Source organism: Phyllostomus discolor, chromosome 4, assembly GCF_004126475.2.
Source record: "Phyllostomus discolor isolate MPI-MPIP mPhyDis1 chromosome 4, mPhyDis1.pri.v3, whole genome shotgun sequence".
Taxonomy (NCBI): Eukaryota; Metazoa; Chordata; class Mammalia; order Chiroptera; family Phyllostomidae; genus Phyllostomus; species Phyllostomus discolor.
This window is the reverse complement of record NC_040906.2, coordinates 199,249,128-199,272,046: the sequence shown is the minus strand read 5'-3', so window position 1 is coordinate 199,272,046 and position 22,919 is coordinate 199,249,128. Positions and strand designations below refer to the sequence as shown.

The window sequence follows — 22,919 nt, the reverse complement described above, 5'->3', positions numbered from 1 at the left end:
GGAGAACTGTTTTTGTATTCATTGGACTTGTCTGCAAGGTAAATTTAAGCCGAAGTAGCACGGACGATCTGATGCATGTTGTAGGCATCATGGTCGGGGATATTTTCGTCAACACTTGCTGGAGTAGCCCTGCAGCCTGGAGGAGAGCTGAGTGACTGTGAGATGCTCAGGAAAGGAAGGGGTGGGAGGCAGAGTGGCATGCAAATCCGAGTTGCCTGGGCATCCAGACAGCTCGAGTCTGGCTGGTCATACTGTTCTGCAGGGAGAGTTCTCTCAGAGGGGCCACTATGCAGTGCTGGGAAGGAGTTTTCTCATTTCTCAAGGGTGTTCGGGCTTCTCAGTCTACATGCTTGTCCATACCCCATTCTAGCTGATGAGAACAAGGGAGCATGGAAAAATCTAGAATCTCCGTTTTCTCTAAATTCAGGAGCCCTGGCCAGTGTAGCTTGATTGGTTGGAGCATCGTCCTGTGCACTGAAAGGTCGGAGGTTTGATTCCTGGTCAGGGCACATACCTAGGTTGTGGGTTCAATCCCCGGTCAGGTCACGTACAAGAGGCAACGGATCAGTGTTTCTCTCTCCCTCCCTCTCCCTCCCCCTCCTTCCTTCCCTCCCCCTCCTCTGTCTATTTCTTCTTCTCTTTTTCTTCTTCTCTTTTTAAAATCAATAAATGTATCCTTGGGCAAGGATTAAAAAAAAAAACTATCCTCAGGAATGACAATGACCTCACTGCATGGCCTGAGACGCTGTCTGACGTCTTGGCCCCAGGTCCTCATCTACAAAAGGAACGGCAAGAACCTGCTGTCCTCCAGGACCTTTTCTACTTCTAAGCTTCGACTATCCTCTCTTCTCACTTTCCTGAGGTCCACATTTCCTCTTCATCTGACTTCTTGGGGCACCACCCTGGCATTTCTTTTACAGCTTCCAGAGTGCGTACCTCCACCGGTGGCCCCTGCACTGGATGGAAGGAGCACGGCATGTTGGGGGCACATCAGGGTCCAGGAGCACCGGCCTGGGCCTGAGTCCAGGCTCCATGTGACCCTGGGTGAACCAGGCAACCACTCGGGGCCTTTTGATACCTCCCTTGTGGCTGCTAGGAGGCCCAGAGAGACAATATACATAAACTCTTGGTCAACCATAGAACTTGTGCCAGTAGAAGGTATTGCTGTCAACAAACATACAGTCACTACTAAAAATGAAACCTGTACATACTAATATGAAAAAATCTCCAATATACAGGGCGGGGCAAAACTAGGTTTATAGTTGTGCATAGGAAAGATAATATAATAATGAACAAATAATATAAGAATAAACTGTGTTTCATGTACTCACACCTGTAAACCTACTTGTTACCTGACCCTGCACAGTATTCAGTGAAAAAAGCTAGACACAGAATAGTGTATAGCCTAGAGTTCCCCTATGTTACCAACATACACATATCTATATATATTTAGATACAGATATGTCATTTTTGGAAGAAATTATTAATAGTGCTTATCTCTCAAGAAAAAAAAATGTGGATTTGAGCATGGGACAAGAAGTTCTTAATTTCTCATCCCATACCATCTTGAACTGTTTACCACTTCCCCATGTGTATTCGCTTTTTGTTTGAGTAATCAAAAGAACATTTTTAAACTTTCTAACCAACACCAGACCAGCATCAACAATGTTCATTTCTTTTCTGGTTCTGCCACCATTACCCCATCCACTGCTTATTTCTCTCTGCTCTGGAACCCACAGGCTAGGCAATAAACTTCACCACCAGGACCCTGCTAACAAGCAAGAGAAAATTGCTCCATTGTTCTAATAAAGAATCAGAAAATCACTAGGTGTGAGCCACGTTTTTGATCTTCAGAGGCCGCAGCCAAGAACAGGGAGCAGGCCCCCGAACGGCAGGCGGGGATGCCAGCCTGCTCCTGCCATGCAGCCCTCCTGTGCCTCTGCGGCTGCCCTCCTGGCAGGCACCCCGTCCGTCCCCTGGCCCACGCCTTATCCCTGAGCCATCCTCACCCTTGGCTGGACAGAGGGAGGCCCACAGGGCGCCTGAGTCCTGCCCCGGGCCTGGGAGCAGCCCACTTCCCCTCAGTGAGCAGACTAACACCAGCCCACTCTGCACCCCACTCTTCTTGCCAATCATCCTAGCAGCACAAGGGGCCAGCTGCGGTCAGGTGGCACCCCTCATTTCCAGTGTCCCTTTGGATTGATTGATTGACTGATTGACTGACTGATTTTAGAGGGAGGGGAAGGGAGAGAGAAAGAGAGGGAGAGAAACATCAATCGGTTGCCTCTCGCACGTGCCCCGACCAGGGACCTAACCCACAACCCAGGCATGTGGCCTGATTGGGAATTGAGCCAGTGACCTTTTACTTTCTGGGATGATGCCCAACAACTGAGCCACGCCGGTCAGGGCCCGGTGCGCCTTTTAGAAGCATCATTCCACTTAAGGAAGACGGGAGATCACCATGGCTGACAGGACAAACAGGCTCTGTAGTCTGACTAGCTGGGTTACAGAGTGTCGTGCTCCATCTCCTCGTCTGTTTGAGAGTAATTGTCGTGCCGATCCCTAGAATTTTGTGGAGGATTAGATGAGATGGTGTGCTGAAACTCTGTCACTGAAGGCCTGGTACAGAGTGGGGACTCCTCAAACGTTAACATGATGATAATTAGATACTGCTAAATCTCCAGGCCAGCAAAGCTCAAATTCGTCGGGACAGCAGCTGAACGACAATACCTGCAAACCCATCCATAATAACCTGTCATTTTCTTAGTAGTTAAGCAAGCCTTTTTTACCCTTAAGTAATTCTCTGCAAATCATATAACTTGCTGGGCTACATTTATGCAATCAAGTGCAAATCATCCAAAATACTTCATCTTACCCAAAATATTCACTCCAATCAGCATAAGCATAACTGTCGGACCTGGAAGCTATTGGAATGTTTGAAAAATCATGCAAAAATGCAAGAAAAACAGCCATTCATCCACACTTCTTTACAAAACACACGCAGACACCTTTGTAAACAAACGAGAATCCCAGCCTAACAGCCCAGGAATGTGTGGGAGTCACACATGCCTGTATGAAAACAGCTAAACACTAGACCGGTAAGTCACTTCTGGGCTTCAAAGTAAGCCCGGCTGCCTCCGCTATCCAGGCAGGTAAGGGACAAAAGTCATTTAGAGTCAGAAGTAAGCCCCAAGCTGTTAAGGCAGTCTGTACTCCAAACCCCAGTTCAAGTTACCTAGATTATCCTAACTGCTTACAAATGAGGCTAGGAAAGAGGAGCTATACTTTATTTCACAGGACATATTTCAAGTGATAAATCTGGTATAATTACATTTTTGAAATCTACTCTCTATTGATTAATAATTTCCTACCAGTCCAAACTCCCGTTTTGAAGTAACAATTAGAAAGATTATAATAAAGTTCTTTTTCTAATTTACTACAAAATGTTAGTCTAGTTTGGAAGCAGAGCCCACTCTTTGGAAATGTTCTCCTAGAAAGAGATTATATTTTTGGTATCACTATCAAAGACACAGTAAGATAGAAGATGGACTATTTAGACTCACCCCACTGATAACTCACCCCACTGGTAACAGCAAAACGAGAAGGACATTCATTTATTCAAGGAATTCTGATTCTGTGTTATATGAAAGAAGGTATATAGTTGATATATTAAGAATTCCAAGGATAAGCTATCTCTGCTCTCCAAAGCTTGACATTCTTCATAGACAAAAAGGCGTAAGTAGGAGGTAGACAGCCACAGAGATATTTGCAAAACTCTGACCTTCTGCTTTTGGTTTTGAAGTAGAAATGTGAACTAATTTTCAGGAGCTGGTAGTGAGGAAAAAAATCTATGTTTGAGATGTAAAGGGTAAAGATCCATCTGGAAGACAAAGAGTGAAATGTTAAGGCGTTTGCTCTGCTTAGCTCCAGAGCAGAAAGCTATCCCAGAGGAGCCTGGCTGGGAGCCAGGAGGAGGTGACACTGGTGATGACTCTTTACAGAGCTCCCGCAGCGAGCTAAGCAAGATCTCCTGTCACTACATCAATCTAGCAGGTGGGAATCGCCGTGCGCTTTCTGACCGAGGAAGTGGAAGACTGGAGACACCAGGGATGGTCGACAATCATGCGGTATGTGGCTCACAATGCTGTTCCCATCTCTGGGACAGCCCCCTACACGGGGTGAGCCCACGGGATCGCTTCTGAAATGCGGCTCTGCCTCGTGACTTGACAGCCAGTTGGTTCCAGGGTGTGTCTTTGACCAAAGCTGAGTCAAGAGAGCCCTTCCCTAACTGGAAGAATGTCGCAGGATGTGAGGTATGGCAGCTCTTGCCATCCCTGCTGTTTGCCTCTGGGAAAATGCAGCCTTATGGAGAACGTGAAGCTGGCCCACACAGAGGAATGGTGGCAAGGCTGGGCTCCTGACAGGCTATGAGCCACTGGGCCCATGGCCACCGAGACTAGCCACACCCCTAGCCAAGACACTCAAGTGTCCTTCCACCACAGTTCAGTCCCCAGACCATCTCACCCCCACCCCAAAACTAGGTTGAATTATGTTGTAGTCACTTGAAATAAGAAGTCCTAATACATAAAATAATTTTTCTAAGACTATACAGTTGATAAGCATACTAATGATAACTAATATTTCTATGGCAATTTATAGTTTGTAAAGCAAGTTCTCATGTGATAATCATTTTTTACTAGCTACATTTCCTAAACTGTGACAAAATATCATCCAAATCAAAAACGCAAACATGCTTGGTGGGACTGCAGACTGGTGCAGCCACTCTGGAAAGCAGTATGGCGGTACCTCAAAAAACTAAAAATGGATCTGCCTTTTCACCCAGTTACCCCACTTCTGGGAATATATTTGAAGGAACCCAAAACACTAATCAAAAGAACATAAGCACCCCTAAGTTCATTGCAGCATCATTTACAATCACCAAGATATGGAAGCAGCCCAAGTGTCCATCAATAGATGAGTGAATAAAACAACTATGGGACATTTACACAATGGAATTCTATTTGGCCATAAAAAAGAAGAAATTTTACCATTTGCAACAGTATGGATGGAACCTGGAGAAGATTATGATAAGTGAAATAAGCCAGTCAGGGAAAGACAAATACCATATGATTTCACTCATGTAGAATCTAACAAACAAACTGAACTAACAAACAGGAGACAGACTCATATAGATGGAGAACAGATGACAGATAGTAGGGGCGGGGTTGGGAGTAAGGATTCAGCAAAAAGGAAAAAGGACTCATGGACATGGACAACATGGTGGTAATTGCTGGGGCAGAAGGGTGTAAGGGGACTAAATGGTAATGGAAAATATAATAAAGATTATATATTTAAAGAAAAAACAAATTAAAATGTAAAAATGAGGGCAAAGAATAGTTCTATTGTCTATATCATAAGTCATGAAAGTTGAAAATATAGGTGAAAGAAATAAAAGAGGAAAGTTAATGAACATGACCCCTTCTGGATCTACTAAAGTATAAGCAGGCACAAAGCAAATAACCCCATAATGACTGCTCCTATAGAGTTTCATAGAAGAATGCAACTGTCCCTGGCCAGGTGGCTCATTTGGTTGGAGCATCACCCCATACACCCAAAGGTTGCGGTTCAATATCTCATCAGGGCACATACCTAGGTTGTAGATTCGAGACCCAGTTGGGGTTCATATAGGAAGCAACAGATCTTTGTTTCTCTCTCACACTCTCCTCCTTGCTCCTTTTATCCCTATCCCTCTCTCTCTAAAAATTAATAAACATATCCTCAGGTGAGTATTCTAAAAAACTGCTGTTGTAACCTGACCCACACACCTTTTTATAATAGTTCACCACACTTAACTGGTTTGAGGAAAGGAACAAATCTCCACCAAGTCTTGCAGAAATAAATAAATCTTATCTATTATTTCTTAGTAAATGATTAAGTCCTTAATTTCTATTCCTCTCATTTCAAGTATACTGTGAAGTTTTAAATGACTTCATACCATGAACTGTAAATCACAGCAATCCCTAACCTGGTTACAGTTTTAAGCAAAAAGTTGGCCCTAAGCTGATTGGCACAAGACAAGCTGTGATTGTGGCCTTGCTTCTATTTCAAATTCAAAGCTAGCCCTGGCTGGTGTGGTTCAGTGGACTGAGTGCCAGCCTGCAAACCAGAGGGTCACCAGTTCAATTCCCAGTCAAGACACATGCCTGGGTTGCAGGCCAGGTCCCCAGTAGGGGGCACACAAGAGGCAACCACACATTGATGTTTCTCTTTCTCCCTCCCTTCCCCTCTCTAAAAATAAATAAATAAAAAATATTTTTAGAAATGTTTTAAAAATTAAATAAATAGATAAAATTCTAAGCTAAACTCCTTGGCAGAGAAAATGAAACAATTGCAAGTGATCTATTAATTCACAAATCAAATACTAAAAACAGACAGGAATGGATCAAGGAGCTAGGTGCTGGGCCAGAACATATCTCAAATTCAACCCCTGTCCAGGGGTACAAATACATCACTTAAATGTTTTATTCTCAAGCATCAGCCTCACTGTTCTTCCAGTCATTCAGATGGCATCTCAGGACCACCCCCTTCCTCTCCCTGAAAACCCAACCCGTTGTGAAGCACTGCCAGCTCTACTTCCGGAGCAGCTGCTGCCTCTTCTTGGGCAAAGCAGCCTTCCCTTGTGGGGGAGGGCAGGCCCCACATCAGCTGCCAGGCTGCACCTCTGTGGCCCTTTACTGGTCCCCAGTTCCGTCCAACATTCTCTACCCCTCATCTTGCCTATTTCAATGGTTTTTTGACTCCCACATATTTCATCACACACACACACACACACACACACAAACACACACACAAGAGCAAAGAGATTCACCTAGTAGTAGTAGCAGTAATGGTATAGCATTTTAAAAGAGCTTCCTTGTCAAAGAAGTGAAACAAAGGGCTTTAAAAAACTGAATGGCCTCAAAAACTAAAATCAGTTTGGATAAAAGAGTTCCACCATTATGAGAGTCAAGTGAGAAAACTTATTATCTCTATAAAGAAAATCATTGAGTCACTCTTGACAATCCTAAGAGTTAACACAACAAAATACTCTGTTTCTGCCCTGAAGCGAGAAGAAACAGCTCTTTCTTGGGGCTCATTGTCACAGGAAATGTCCTATGGCATTGCACTTGACCTGGGGCAGCCAGGGGCCACCAATACTGAGCTCAGAATCCCCTGGGACAGTTCATCCCAGCAGGCCAGAGTGTCAGCTCCTTGTCTCTGGGAAATTTCTATCCCAAGGTCTGCTTAAAGGTATGGATTTACTTTTTGTTTAAAAAAAAATAGAACCATTACAGTGATTTACCCCATTACTGTCCATGATACACTTAGCTATTGGTGTTTCCAGCTGCTTCAAGAGGACTTTTTTTTTCACTTTATCCAACTATTTTCAAAATAAAAAATACAAAACTTCCATATGAAAAAGCAGAAGGAAATGAATCGCCAGAGTTCATGTCATCATCAGTCACTCTTGGTACCAATGGCACAGGGGGTTACAGCAAAGAGCAAAAGACAATCAAGGTGAAGATCAAGTACTATCTCCAGATGGCTTAACTAATGTATGCAGTCCCGATGTACAGCAGGCTCTTTGCATGCGTGCAGCCCTCACGGCCAGCTAAGAGACAAAGCATCTGAAAGCACCACTGCTTTCACGGAAGCTTGCTGCCAGGATGTGTTTTCTCAATCAAGGGACCCTGAGGACCAAACAACCATTGTCACGTCCTCAAATTTTACCCTCTTTCAAAGTGATCCTTAGTCTTGAAAGGTCTGCAAAACGCTGAATGCATGTGTAGTCCAGGCCTTAGCCAAAAGGTTAAGACACCAAGGCAAAAAAAAAAAAACCCCACATTCCAACTCAGAGCCTCAGGAAGGTCATGGCTATCCAGCCATATTCGAATCAAGCCGGAAAACTCTTACTAACAATAGTCCTCCTGAATGACTAAATGTTAAGATTTTGATAGAGTGGTGGCATCCCTTGGGAAAGTTAAGGAGACTTTTCTATGTTACGGGAGGGACTTCAGAAATATGAAAAAGAAGTGAAGAGTTGCTACTTCTGGACATCAGAACTGCAATTTCTCATTTCAACAGGGTTTCAGGTCTATTCCTGTGCAACTGTATTCAACAACATATGACACCCAAGGCCCTCTTGTAAGGCTGGCTCTTCCTCCCTGGGATGTGTCCTTAGGGTAAGCAATCACTGCTGGGCCGCATGACTGAAATATTTCCTCTTTGCTGGTCAGGCCAGCTGCTCTGAAGACCTAGACTCCTGGCGATATCATTAACACAAGACCTTTCACCTCCGCTGCTCTAATCCCTAACCACTCAGAAAGAATAATATTTAACCGGCCTCAGCTACGAAATAGCCACCTGATACAATTTCACTTGGGCTCAAGGATAAGAAAATAAATGCTACACTTCAGTGCAGACTTGTCCTCTTGCACGGAATAAACACATTTTTTAAAATACAGTAAGAAGACATGCTAGACACACAACAGTCTTTCTCTACTGAGGAAAGAGTAAAGAAAATACTAGTGTGACATTCATCAATTGCAACATAAACTTTAAAATAATTTTTTATTACACATGTAAAAGATGCTTATTGTGAAAAAATAAAAATGTAAATAGGCAAACAAAATAAAATGAAGCCATAGTAATGTTACTCAGAGATAGTCACTGTTAATATTTTGTAGAACAAATTTCCACATTTTGTTCATACTTCTTTCTCTGTGTGTGTGTGTGTGTGAATATGTATATTTTCATCCACACATGCACACCCAAACACACACATAAAAGAAAATGTTTACAAGAAAACTTTGTCTCTAATTCAAACTCTTTCTCCTGTCTTGCATTCCGAAAAAGTGGCTACCTAAGGAGCATTTTATGAGCAGTATATGGTACATAGGGCTCTTAACAGCACTTATATTTCTAAAAGAAATGGATCCAAAATTAGGATGCTAACTCTGCTGTCCCTACTTGGTTCAATAAGGTGACATGAGACCAAAGGCAGCAGTACCTCAGCCCCCAAGGTGATCTAGCACACACCTGGCCCCCCAGGTCCTCCTTTGGATATACAATAAGTCAGCAAGGAACACAGCCAGATCAGGGGATGGAGCGAAAGAACTCATGTCTAAGACCCGAATTTATCTATTGCTGTTATCGCACACATTTACACCACTTGCACCAATAGCATCAACTTGAAGCTAAAGTTTTAGAGAGGAGGAATAGGGGAGGGGCGTGCTTCAAGTGCCCTGTGTGTAGCTGATGAAAGCGAAGAAAACCATTCTCTTTCTTCTCTGAGATCAGGTTTACTGCCACCGTTTTAAAAATTAAAGGGTGTATCTCAGTTTAGATTTGAGTAATGGTCCATGTTATGGGAAAGTTTATGTCAACTCTTGGAACCATAAGTCTCTAGCCATCTTTTTAATCCTTTCATGCACATCTCATAAAATTAAAACCAGGGTGGAAAATCAAGAAAATTGCAAACATAAAAATGATGGAGTCTAAGCTGAGTGTATCGAAATACATTTTAGCTTGGGACCAACTGCTTTCTTCCACACCAAATACCAAACACACCCACCTCCATAATAGCTACAGTGTATATTGCTACAGAGGAACATTTCTAGATTTTTATTAACAGCATTCCAATGTCAAACTTCCAAAATAAGCTTAAATAACACATTACTCACAACATGGAAACAAAGTATTGCCAACCCCTGCGTATATAACAGACATATTGCTAGTGACAGCATTACCGATGTATACATGAAATATGTTTTTAAAATATATCACAAAGAGCAAACACAACCACAGCCTTCTAAAACGCGATGGCGGTGAATGCTCTACAGTACTGAGCACACAGAAGTGGTCAGCAACCACCGACGACAAATCACAGGACGCTGACAATGAGGAGGAACTGTTGTCCGCCTGGGTCCCCTGCACAGATTCCAAGGTAAACGCCATCTCCATAATGTCGTCAGCTTTACTCCTCAGCACTGTACCTGCTCCCTCCTGTGAACGCACAACATTAACTTCATCCCTTAGACTGCTTTGGGGCATCTCTTGTAGTGCTGAGCCTAACTCTTCCATGCTGTAATGTGTGTGCACCACCTTCAGCGTGTATATCACGACCTTTCCACTTGTGCACAAGCTGAGCCCTTCACTGCATTCGGGGATTTGCATATCACCCAGTGCTAAAATAAAGTGGCTGTCCAATCACTATGTGGTGCATGAAAAAAAAAAAAACTGTTGTGAGTCCCTGAGCTCAGAGAGTTGGCCATCTTTGGGGTGCAGTGGTGGGGGGGTATTGTAACTGGGACAGGGAGGTGGAGAGTGCAACAGGGAAAACAAGACTGGAGTCTGGTGAAGTCAGGGTGGATGGTGAGAAGGAAAGAAGGGCATGAACCAGAGCACATAGGCAGAGGAGAAACAAATGTGTGAGGGGCGGGGAGGACGTGGAGCAAGTCAGCTTGATGAGCATGGAGACCAGAGGAAGGGATGGTTCACGGTGAGGTGGAGAGCATGCGCAGGTGTGGCACTGGTCTGCAGGAAAGGGAAGGTGTACTTGGACTAACGCGCCTACTAGCAATTAGAAAAATGAAATGAAATGAAATGAAATGGAAAACAGTCTCCATGGTGACTATAATACACCGTCATGGCTCTGGTTAATGGCAGTGGCATGGGCACTTTTATATACCTTTAAATGAATTCCCTCCTTGGTAGCTCTGAAGTGTCAAAGGAACAAAATAATTGTGCATTCTGGTTACCTTAAGAACTGTAACGTGTCTTCTCTGGTGTCCAGAGAAAACAGCATTCACATCACTTAACCAATCACAGTGAGGTGGTGCAGCCATTCTTTTAAATCATTGTGCCTGTATTTCAATCATTACAAGATGTCTTACCGAGAAATGCAGCCTAACCACCCAGCCCCAGGTGGTGATTTAAGAATTTCTCTCTACTCCTTCACTCCATACTTCCTAATCCATGATTTTGAAGCTGCCAAATCAACCGGGTAAAGATGATATCTGTTTAGATAAAATTTAAAATCCATATTTTTTTTCTCAAAGAAAATAGGGAGAATAGTACCTATCGCAGAGTAAAATTATAATTTAATAATTAAATTGTTTTCTTTGTGCCTGCATATCTTAGCAACTGAAAAAGATAAAATCGCTTCTTATTTCGGCCAAAGGGAGACGATAATGTGGGGGGAATAATAGGAATACTTTCCAGACTGCAGTGCCTCTTTCTCAGGTGAAGCATTTCTTTCCTTTCAAAATCTCGCATCTGCTCTGTAACTCACACACGGGTGGAAAATTAACATTACAGCAGGAAAAAGATTTACAAAGTGGATAATAGAGTTATACAATAGGGTTTTTTTTCCTGTACATTGTTATTTTCCAGTCAAAAAGCCAAGCCATCCAGTTATAGCATAGCCTGTATAGGTAGTTCAGAAACAGTAAGGTATAATACAGGGCTCGGAAATGAGCAGCCTACAACTCGAAGTATACTTTTCTTTGAATGAGTGAAACAGGCCATTCTCTTTTTAAAAGGCAGAGCACTTTAAAGGTCTAGACGGCAGCTTTTGACGAAGAAGAGGGACATTCAGGCAGGATTAGGCCACAGGCCACCGTTGGCAGGCTTTGTAAAGAGCACATTATATTGAGGGCTAGTCGGTAGTACCCTTTGAAAACGTGCCCATTAAGGGCTATTTATAATTTTTGTGCAAAATTATTGCCACTAATAACTAGGGCTTCCTAATGGAATTGTTGACAAGCTTGAGCACTACGTATGGGTTTCTGCTCCACCACTTTAATGGAGGCAGTCAGCGCTTCGATGGGGGCAGCGCCACTTAGGAGGGAACCTGGAAATTTAATTTCAATCAGACGAAGAAAAAAAAATGAAGAGGGTTACCTGAAGTGGTAGCATAAAAACACCAGCGATTAAAAACATTTGGAACCTTTGCTTACCCTTCAAAGGCATTTGTTGCCATGGTTTTTAAGGGCCTCGGAAAGCCTCGGCTGTGTCCGCAAGAGCTGCCAAGAAATGGGGATTCTATACTGATTTTATTTGTGAGGCGTATTTTGTCTTGATTATGCCCGAGATGAAAATTACTTGGCCAGAGGCAAATTTAAAAATAGAAGAAGAAGAAGAAGAAGAACCACTGTCATTTCACAGGGGGAAAGACGATGATGGTGTTTTTCTGAGCCCTTCTTCACATGCGAGTGTGGGCACCTCATCTGGGTCCTGTAGCACGCAAGGGTAAGAAGCACTTCACATTGGTGATGGGATGGCATTCCCACGTGGAAGAAGGTGTTTCGGTCTTAAATTTCAGGCAGTGCGTTTCTTTTCCTCTAATGAGAACCAGAAGCCAAACGTCAAGCAGATTTAACAATCCCTAGGATTGAGGCCTTCCTTTCAAAAGGTTTCATTACAAATGCTCTGCAGGGAAAATTGCACGAGAGCTCATATGCGTGGACACTGGGCTCATCTGCCTTTTGGCCTCAGTGGTCTTTTTTCTCTGTTGCACAGCATGCGTGCTTCCACAAGACGGGAGGTAAAAAATAGAAGGAGAAATAATGGAAAGATTAGGCCAGCTCTGGGTGGAAAAGCTGTCTATGGACTTCTACGGTGTGTGCACAGTTTATTGTGTGGGTACCAGCATGTTCTCTCTTAAATTGTTAAGTTCCCGGAGACCAGTATTTGACCCTGTTGGGCAATTTGTGATTTTCCTGTTTAGCAGGGCATTGAATATGCACACTTCATAATAAGAGTGTTTCTTATAAGGTGTTCATAAGATCCAGGGAACTCTCGTAATAATATATTATTATGAGAAGCAAGAGGAAGTTTTGGGAGTTATTTCTCCATTAATAATCATGGACAACCTCCAGGAAGTATTTAAGCCATTCTTTTCATCAAATTTCTTTAAAAACTAATTGAGGAAATGGATTCACCTCCTCCACCCCTGATTCTGTTTCTGTACCTGCTGGATAATCCTATCTCAATATGAGGCTGTCATGTCAAACTCAGTATCCCCAGGATTGAACTTGTCTGACTGACCTTGAGTTTCCCAGTTCAGGTGACAATACCATCATTTTCCGTCTGCTTTTGAACTTCTTTAACTCCTTTAACAGGATATCTCCTATTAAATCATCTCCAAGTACTGTAGATTCTCTCATTATAATACCCTTCGTCTTACTCCCTTTTCTGAATTTTACAAATACCAAAGAGTCCAGACCTCAGTATGTCTAAGATATTTGAACAACAGCCAAATCAGCCTTCATGCTTCCACTATCTCCCTTCTCTGGTCCTTCCTATATGGTCTGGTGGGTTAATGTTAGTTAAAGACTTTTGTCGTATGTCTCTCATGACTGAAATAACATAATGGTTTTGTGTCAGTGGAAGCAAGCTTATCCTCACCTTCCTTTCTGCCTGTCATATATTCACTGAGTAATTCCTATAACATAAAGCCTTGATCTGGGCCTTATCTTTGCGGTGCTCCCAGTCAGCAGAGGAAAGACATACTTGCAAACACCTGCAGTGCTAGACGACAGCAACAAAGTAATACAAAGGACCATGGGAGAGAGAGAAGCCCTGCTTTCACATCATAGAAGGTTTGATGACTGTCATTTTTGCTTAGGAAAGGAGAAATTTTACTGGTGAATCTGGAAGGAAATTCCCCGTAAAGACATGGAATGGTCATATTTGAGTAACAGCAAGGAGCCCAGTCTAAAGAGTCTACTTGAGAAGTAGAAATAGTGACTTTAAAACAAGTGGAAAGACAGTCTAGAGCAAAACTGAGGCAACCCTTGAATGGCTGCCTAAGGATTATTCCATAGGCCATGGAAGTTACGAAAGGATTCTGCACCAAGTATGGACAAGATGGGTGGTTTGCTTTAAGAACTTTAATAGACTGACAGTGAGCAGAATGGCTGCAAAAAAGGGAAAAAAACAATGAAGCAAATAACTTAAATGAAGACACAGACAAAAGGAAAATTAAACTGTTGGGCAATCCTGATGAAAGGTAATGGGACTAAGTCTGAGGAATGAGACTTGGATGGAGAAACGTTTAAGAGGTATACTCAACTGAACTACACAATGGGCAGCCACAGCGCAGGGATAAAGATAACTAACTCCAAGGTGTTAAGTGCGGATGCCAAAGGGAACGGTGTGGGAACAGACATTAACAGGAGTCAGAAGTAGCTAGTGTCTCGTGAGGACACACAGGAGTCACTACACAGCAAGGCTGGGACAGGAGCTAGATCTGAGAAGTATTTGCATACCTGTAACACTTTAGATCTTAAATGCTGTTCTCTAGGACTGCCATAAAAATACCACAAAGGAGTAGCTTAAAACAGCACAAATTATTGTCTCACAGTTCTGGAGGCTAAAAGTCTGAAGTCAAGGTGTCCTCGGGGCCATGTTCCTTCTAAAACCTATAGAAAAGAACCCTTCCTTGCCTCTTTCCTGGTCTCTCTCTCTCTCTCTCTCTCTCCCCCCATCATCTCCTGGCAGTCTCTCCCTGTCTCTGTGTCCAAATTTCCCTCTTCTTATGGGTATATTAGTCATATTGGATTAAGAACCCACACTACTCTAGCATGACTTCATCTTAACTCATTACCTCTGCAATGACACTATTTCTGCATTCTCAGGTACTGGAAGTTAGGACTTCAATGTATTTGGAGGGGAGGGGGGGTTCAATTCCACCCATAAACAGATTTGTATGAGATTGCCTAGAACACTGGGCAGAGAAGAAAAGGAGCCAAGACACAGACGCTGGGGAATGCCTACATTTAGAGACCCAAAGAGGGAACATAAAGAGGCAGAGGGAGGACAATAAGCCCTCTGATCTCTCCTGGCTGATTTACTCAGCTTCCAATGAGCACATCTCGGTGTACGCTACTTCACATTTCTGGAATTCTTTTCCAAACTTCTCAGTGCCTACAAAAACCCTCCATTTCTTTTCAGGCTTACAACAAATAGACCACATGCATTAACACTTCTCCAGCCAACCTTACCCTTTTCAGTGAAATTTCTCCCTTTTCTGAGGTCCTCCAGCAGGCTTTATCTCCTATTCTTTTGAATAGGCCATTTGCCACCTTCTACTATGTACTCAACACCACCACAGGCACTGGCACTATAGCAACAAACAAAGCAGACCAGACCAGAAAGCAGCTCTCATTCAGCTCACCTACAAGTCTGGACAGGAATATGGAGAGGTGGCACCTGATATAGACAGACAATAATCAACCAAATAAGTCAATCAATCAGAGAACTTTATTAAGGGTTTAATGGCCTTAAAGAAAAAATAAAACATAGTAATACAGTATAAACAAACTAGGGGCAAAGGTCTATAGGGCTACGTTTGGCAGAGTAATTATGGAAGATTCTCTGAGAAAGCAATCTTGGGCAGAGATCTGAATGACGCAAAGCCAGCCAAGATGTGAGTGTTTCAAGTAAAAGGAAAAGGGGAACCACATGTATGAAGGTCCTGAGGAAGGGAGAGGTTTGGTATGGTAGGGAAAGAGGAAGAAGGCCCGTGTGGCCAGATTACAGTGAATAGGGTAAGCAAGAGCAAGATCATGTAGAGTATTTTAAACCACACAAAAGAATCCAAACTTTATGTGCAGTGAGAGTTTTAAGTGTAAGACTGTATGACTTGAAGAACATATCTAAAATATCTCTCCTGCCCTTGAATGGAGCCCAGACTATAGAGGGGCAAGTGTGGAACATGGAGACCAAAGACTTAGTATTTGTGTGTGCATCTTTTGCCAGGATCTCAATCCTTGAGCCATATCTCTGAAAGGACTCCAGAGATAAAATAGTTATGTAACAAAATGGGAGCCTCCACTTCTCCCATCCTCTGGCCTTTTCCATTCATGAGTTTAAATGTCAAGCCAGAAAGTAACTAAAAATACAAAACTAAATGTAAAAACTAATCCATCATGGCCCTGGCCAGGTGGCTCAGTCTCTTGGAGTATTGTCCCACACACCAAAAGGTTGTGCATTAGATTCCTGGTCAGAGCACATACCTAGGCTGCATGTTTGATTCCCAGGCAGGACACATGCAAAAGGCAATCAATCAATGTTTCTCTCTCCTTCTCTCTCTCCCTCCCTCCCTCTCCCTCTCTCTCTTCTCCTCCCTCTCCTTCTTCTTCTCCCTCTCTCCCTTTCCTCCTTCTCTCTCTCAAAATCAATACACATATCTTCTGGTGAGGATAAAAATAATCCATCATGAGTGAACAAAGGTGAGACCCTAAGCATAAAAGAGCTAAATTCTCTTTTAATAGAGCTCTACAAAGCAAATGGAGGCAGCTGAATGGGCCTAAATTTCTTCAGAAAATAAGTCTCCGCTCACCCTCTGCAGCTGTTGAAGGAGCTATCCAGGGTGCTGGACTGTCTCGCCCTGATACTTTCTGAGGCCCAGTGGATCAGGCTGTCATCCTAATCCTTGTTGGACTTAAGGCCCCCACTACATTGAACTATAACTAGACTCCACCCTGAAACCATGTGCTCCTGGACTTAGCTAACCTTTAAGCCAGCACCTTGTCCGGGCCATGTCTATTTGATCTAATGTTAAGCATCTGCTTTATATGCCTTAGAGAATATGAAGTGGCAACATAGCAAAGGGAACATACTCCCCTTGCTATATATATATATATATATATATATATATATATATATGGGCTTGAGAATCCCCTGTACCTCCTGACCACTTGGAATAATATATGAGAGAATCAGTGGGCTCAGTGGAGTACTTTACCTTGGAATAATACTCAAAGGCTGTACCTGTCCACTGGACCAAATCTGCTTATATAACTCATCCAAGAGTTTCTACCCACAACACCTCTTAAGAAACACAGCTTCTCCACCTACAATGATTAATAAATTCATAGACTATTTAATTTTAACCCTCTCCCTTAAGTAGAAGCTTTGACATTGCTTTCTTTAAAAAAAAAAGTATGTTCAACTGAAGGCTATTACTCAATTTCTTGAGTAATCAAGTTTGTACACCAAGTAATGGATGAAAATTTATGTGCTTTCAAGTCAAACACTTTACCTCTTCAACTGAAACACTTAGAGCACTAGAGTAATCTAATGGATACTCATTTCTAGCTGTTTTCTTAAGTAACAATGAAAACAGGGGGAGCCACAGCATCTTCAGAACTTTCTACCTGAATGCTAGATCCTTCACTGTCCTTAAATGGGTTTGGGGGCAGTGTAATTTATAAACAGCCAAAGAAGTTCAGTAAAATGATTTAGCTGAAACATTTCGCTGAAAGTTTTCAAGAATATGGTGAGAAAATGGGATCAAAAACCATTAAACTTGCTTTGGCATTTTCCCTTGTATATGCACAAATGAATTAAACACATGAAAATATCATTAAAATAAAAAGCAAGTAAATAACTTTGTTTTTACATAGACTAAGAACAAATGCTTGACCCAGAAATATCTTTGTTTAAATCTAGTGGTAAATTTTTAGTTAATTTTTTTAATCCTTGCCTAAGCAATATTTATTTTTTATTGATTTTAAAGAGAAAAGAAGGGAGAGAGAAGGAGAAACATCAACATGAAAGAGAAACATTGATCAGTTGCCTACAGTATGCAACTCAACCCCACCTAGATACATGCCCTGACTGGGGATGGAACCCACAACTTTTTGGTGTATGAGATGACACTCTAACTAACTAAGCTACCTGGCCAGGGGTATTTTTTGTTAATTTTTATCCAAAGAATTCCCCAAAGTCTATTTTACCTCCTGGACTTTGCTCATATGCTTACTCTTGTGATTAAATACTCATCTCCTCCTTTATTTTCCTCACTTGACCCAATTCTCGAGGCCCAAGTTTAAATCAGGAAAACTTCACAGGGCCTGACTTCACCCCTTCCAGGCTGAGTGAAGTTTGGACTCCTGTAAGACCCTGCACCCACCCTAATCCTGGCACCTTTCACATTGTAATTTAATTGCCACTATTTTATCCATCTCTCCCACTACTGTGAAGGCTCTATACTGGTAAGGACCATGTCTTTCCTATAGTTGTATCTCCAAGGTCCCACAAGGTGCTTTGCCTAATAGAGACAATTGATGAACAAATAAATGAATGAGTGAATGTAATCATCTTTAAGGTCACTCCCTATGTCTACAAGTTAAAGACTGCCTTGTTTCTAGGCTTCTTCCAGAACTGTGTACTCAATATATATCTCACTTTAAAAACCCTATATAAGTGACTTCATACCATGATAAATGAGTAGAAATGCAATTTTATGGGACTTTTGTAGTACAATTTTATATAGCACAGTTTATAGTACAGTGAAATCCTACTGTTTAATCTATATATACACAATGCAAGTGAAATATATTATTTCCCTATCAAAGAGTCAGCAGGATTTTTTTAAATATTTAAATTTGAGTTAATGGCATACCAATAAAATAGTTGATTTCATAAGCTCACATTTCCTTCATTGATTTTTTTATGTTTTTTCTGTGTTTTCTGTTCTGATGCCTTAATTCTTGGAGATAATATTAAATTCATTGTGAAGTTATTTAGTTTATTCCTAAATGCTTAAAATATGATAAAAATAACTCATGAGAATATTGCTTTTGTTACTTGGAGGAAGGTCACTTCTACTTTCAATCTCAGTAATTTTACATATGTAACTGACAATATTTTCTTATAACCATCTATAGTTTTTCTTATTTTTATGATATAGTAGTACTTTATCTATACTGAGTTACCCTCTAATTACATCATGAAAATTGCCTCCCCAGTAAATTTCCCAAGCAAATTCCCAATTTTGTGGGATTACAGACCATGTCTGACACATATTTGATTTCATCCAGAACATCTAACACAGATGCAGAGTAAGTGTTCAATAAACATGAATAATCAACATTAAATTTAGAAACCAACTATTCTCTTTCTAAACATTAAATCACAGGTCAGCAATGTATGGCCCACAGGCCAGTTCTGATCAGTTCCCTGTTTTATATATAAAGTTTTATTGGCACACACCATTTGTTTACATATTGTCTATGGCTCCCTGCAGGCCACAATGCCAGAGCTGAGTCGCTGCACCAGAGGCTGCAAAGCCTGAGACAGTTACCGTCTGATCCTTTACAGAAAAACTTGGCTGACTGATACTCTAAATCATTTTTACTGATGAGGTAATTCAGTCTCAGATAAGTGACTTGTCCAATTTTGTAGTTGACCCTATCCACTAACCCTACCACTGTCAAATGAGTTCTCACTGCCATAGTAAATGTTTGGACAAAATAATGGTGTTTTAGATTATATAAAATTAAATAAACAATAAAACTACAAATAAACATGACTGACAAAAGACCTTAATTGGCTTACACTAAATTAAATCAAAATATAAATATAATTTTTCTCAATAAAGATGGTATTAGCTAAATAATATGTTGTATACACATATGTATGTTTTATGTTTACAGATATGTAAATATACATGTATATGTGTATATATAAATATATGTACAGGTATTTATAGATGTATGTATATTTATTTAAAAAAAACAAAAATTTACTATCAGAAAAATATCACTCATTTTATTAAAGCCCAACAAAAAAGTCTAAATCTTACAGTATTTTCTAAAAGACATTGAAAGTAATAATTGTCAAAAAAGTGTTTTTAAAAGAGGACCAAGTTGACCTCATGTACTACTCTATTAGATATGAACAGCTTAAAAAAAAAAAGTCCATCTTACTCATAATGGAGAAAAAGATAAATAGTGTGCATCACCCCCAGCTTTCACCCCATATCAGGGCAGTGGAGAGCTACAGCACAAAGTCCATGAGAATTATACAGAAACTCCATTGGAAATATAGTTAGTATTTATATACTAAACTTTGCTTATGCTGGTAAAGTAAAGAGAGAAAAATGCTCTACTGTTAAGACAACAAAGGCAATTCAGTTCGCCTAAACTGCTGTCAGACTGCCATTCCCATCAACAAAGGATCTTTAGTATAGACATTGTTTGAAATAAAAGTGATTGCTCTCTCCTCCAGTGTATCCTCTAAACACTCCTGGAGTAGAAAAAAATGCAGCTGGCAGAATACCAAAGAAGCTATATTTGGTAAACTATACATAAGAGAAGGATCAAGGCAGATAGGCCAATGAAATGTTACAGGTAGATACTTAACTGTGTGGTACAGTACAGATAGGTACTTGACCTTATGACAAGTCGCCAGTTACTGGGGCTTCTCATTTTAGCAAAAGGTCAAGTCATCCATTCAGACAACAAAGATGGAAGCAGAGCCAGAGAAGAGCAAGTTCAATTAGAATTGGTCTAGAGCAAAGGTCAGAACAGACTACTCATCTGGACAAAGCCAAGGTGGAGCCGTAATTATGCATAGCCGATTAATATTACACAACCGGTATAGCATGTAAGTCTAGTTGCCAGCAGCACATAAATATCCACCTGTCAGCCCCCAGTCAGGGCACAGACAATATCTCTGAGATCCAGTTGTTGAAATCCTCTGCCTATAGAGCTGGGCAAGACTGTCTGGATCTTGCCAAATGGACAAAGCATCAGCACTCTGCCACAACTGCCCTGAGCTCCTGCCTCTCCTCCATGTTTCTACCAAAGATACTAGTGGACCTAGGAGGCTTTAAGGTTTTGGACAAGTGGCTGATCATATGCCTCCCTTCCTCCGTTGCTTCCCGTCTGAGGATTGAAAGTGGAATATGTCATATTCAACACACTATTACCTTGAATACTTCTCTTGAAGAAGGCCTTACAGCCCTCGCAGGACCAGACTCCATAGTGGTAGCCAGAGGCATAGTCATTGCACACGGCACAGTAGCGTGTCTCCTTGGCAGACTCCATAGCCAGGCTGCCCTTGTCGCTGGAGCTGACCAATCTTTCTCTACCACCCTGACGCCGATGATCTGAATTTGGCCTGTAAAAAAAAAAAAATGAAGAAAAAAAGCAGTGAATGCATTAACATTAGAAAAGCAAAACATGTACTCTCCTCTAAGGTAAAAGAGGCTGGGGTGATGTAGCAGACCCACTTTATTCTGACATTTTGAAATAATGAATCATAATGTAAGCTAATCTTTCATTACCTCTTGCCGTCTGCCACAGCAAAAGGTGTTTGCCTATTATATTAACCTTGAGGGGAAATTGTCTATTGCAAACTTGTTTAAAAAAACGGACTGTCTATACCAGAATATATTATCCAGAAAATGACAAAATGAAATTAGCTGGTTTCCAATAGACTTATCCATTCTTTTTCAGAGATTCATAATTAACTCAGCACCATTAGAGACCAGTGCTCATTCCAATTCGGGGCCGCACAAAGGGTCTTCACGAAACAGAGACAGAGCATCAAACAGCAGGGACCTTTGCAACACCAATGAACTGATGAGCAACATAGAACATACGTAGAAAGACAAATCAGGATTTTATGCCATTGTTACCAGGTAACCCTAGATACCAGTTTTTGTAGCTTGACTATAATTAAGGACAGTAGTGAATGTTCAATACTCCCCTGTAAGAACACGCAGAATGAAAAGAGCAGAGCACAGATGACTTCATCAGCATTTAAAAGTTTCACGAAGGAGGCACGTCCCAGAAAGAAAAGTGAGAATCGGCAGCCAGAAAGTTCTGAGGGGACCGAGGAAATTGAGGGGTAAAAAGTTTTTAAGGAAGTAGAAAACTTACGAAGGAGAGAGTGATCAATCGTGCCAAATGGGGCAGAAAAGTCCAACAGAACAAGTCCAACAGAAAAGTCCAACAGAACAAGTCCAAAAGTCCAACAGAACAAAAGTCCAACGGTGCCTGGTATGTAGTTGGCACTCAGCAGATAGTTAAAGGAATGAATAGAGTATTCAGGGTGTTTGGGGGTGAAAAGAGGGTGAGAGAAGTAGAAAGAGTTGAAAGAACAAGGACCGATAAGGTGAGGCTGGATTTGACAAAGCAAGGAGTTTCGGCAGTGTGGGCACAGGAGAAAATCCAGTGACTGGGAAAGCAGATGGAATGTAAGGGAATGAACATGAGTAAAGGCCATGGCATTGAGAACTTTGATGAGAATGGGAAGAGAAAGACGGGGTAGTCACTACAGAATGTAAAGAGAAATGAGGGATGTTACGAAGAGCAGAGACCTGAGAAGGCCTCCTGTGGCCTGAAGGGAGGGGGCAGTACAGAGGAGTTGCCTGAGGGTACATGGAGGGAGAAAGCAGAAAAGTTGGGATTAAAAATACAAGTAAAAGGAACAGCCTCGATCAAGACACCTTGGAGACTGGGAGAAAAAGTGAAGAAAAGTAGTAGATGAGACTAACTTCATCCCTCGTCTAACCAATATAGGAACAGAATTATATCAATCCAAGATTTACTCTGGGCAGCCAAATAAAGATGGCATAAGAGAACTGAGGGTATCTATCCAGAGCCCAGCACGGTGCCTGGTATGTAGTTGGCACTCAGCAGATAGTGAAAGGAATGAATAGAGTATTCAGGGTGTTTGGGGGTGAAAAGAGGGTGAGAGAAGTAGAAAAAGTTGAAAGGACGGATGGAGTAAAAGTTTCTATGAAATAAAAAAAGAAAACCCTAGGATAAGATCCAATGGATGCAAGGTAGAGCTTCCAGAGTTGCCTGGTGAAGGAAGCTCACGCTTCCTGCTTCCGCCCCCCCCCCTCCCCAAATAAGCAGACCACACCGACTTTCACTGGCCCTGCCCTTCACCGGCCCTGTCCTCCCTTTTAGCTCAAATTTGATAACCCTTCCCTGCCCTCCTCACTCATTAATACCGTCCACAGTTTTGTGTCCGTGGTCTCGAACTACACTTGCCATAAAATTCACAAAATACCAGCTTCTGGGGTTGAGAGTGTCTGACTTTGTCATTTTTTTTTCCATTCTAAAGTGCTC

The 22,919-nt window shown here is 41.7% G+C and overlaps 1 protein-coding gene across 4 annotated transcripts in view; it reads right to left on the bottom strand.

Annotated features, from left to right (window-relative positions):
- The window catches only part of ESR1 (estrogen receptor 1), a 365,725-nt gene that overhangs the window by 187,969 nt on the left and 154,837 nt on the right, over positions 1 to 22,919 (bottom strand). For all 4 annotated transcript variants that reach the window (XM_036024903.1, XM_028509943.2, XM_036024904.1 and 1 more), the window contains exon 3: positions 20,765 to 20,955. In XM_036024903.1, coding sequence (XP_035880796.1) covers positions 20,765 to 20,955 — 191 coding nt within the window. The remainder of the gene's footprint in view (positions 1 to 20,764; positions 20,956 to 22,919) is intronic.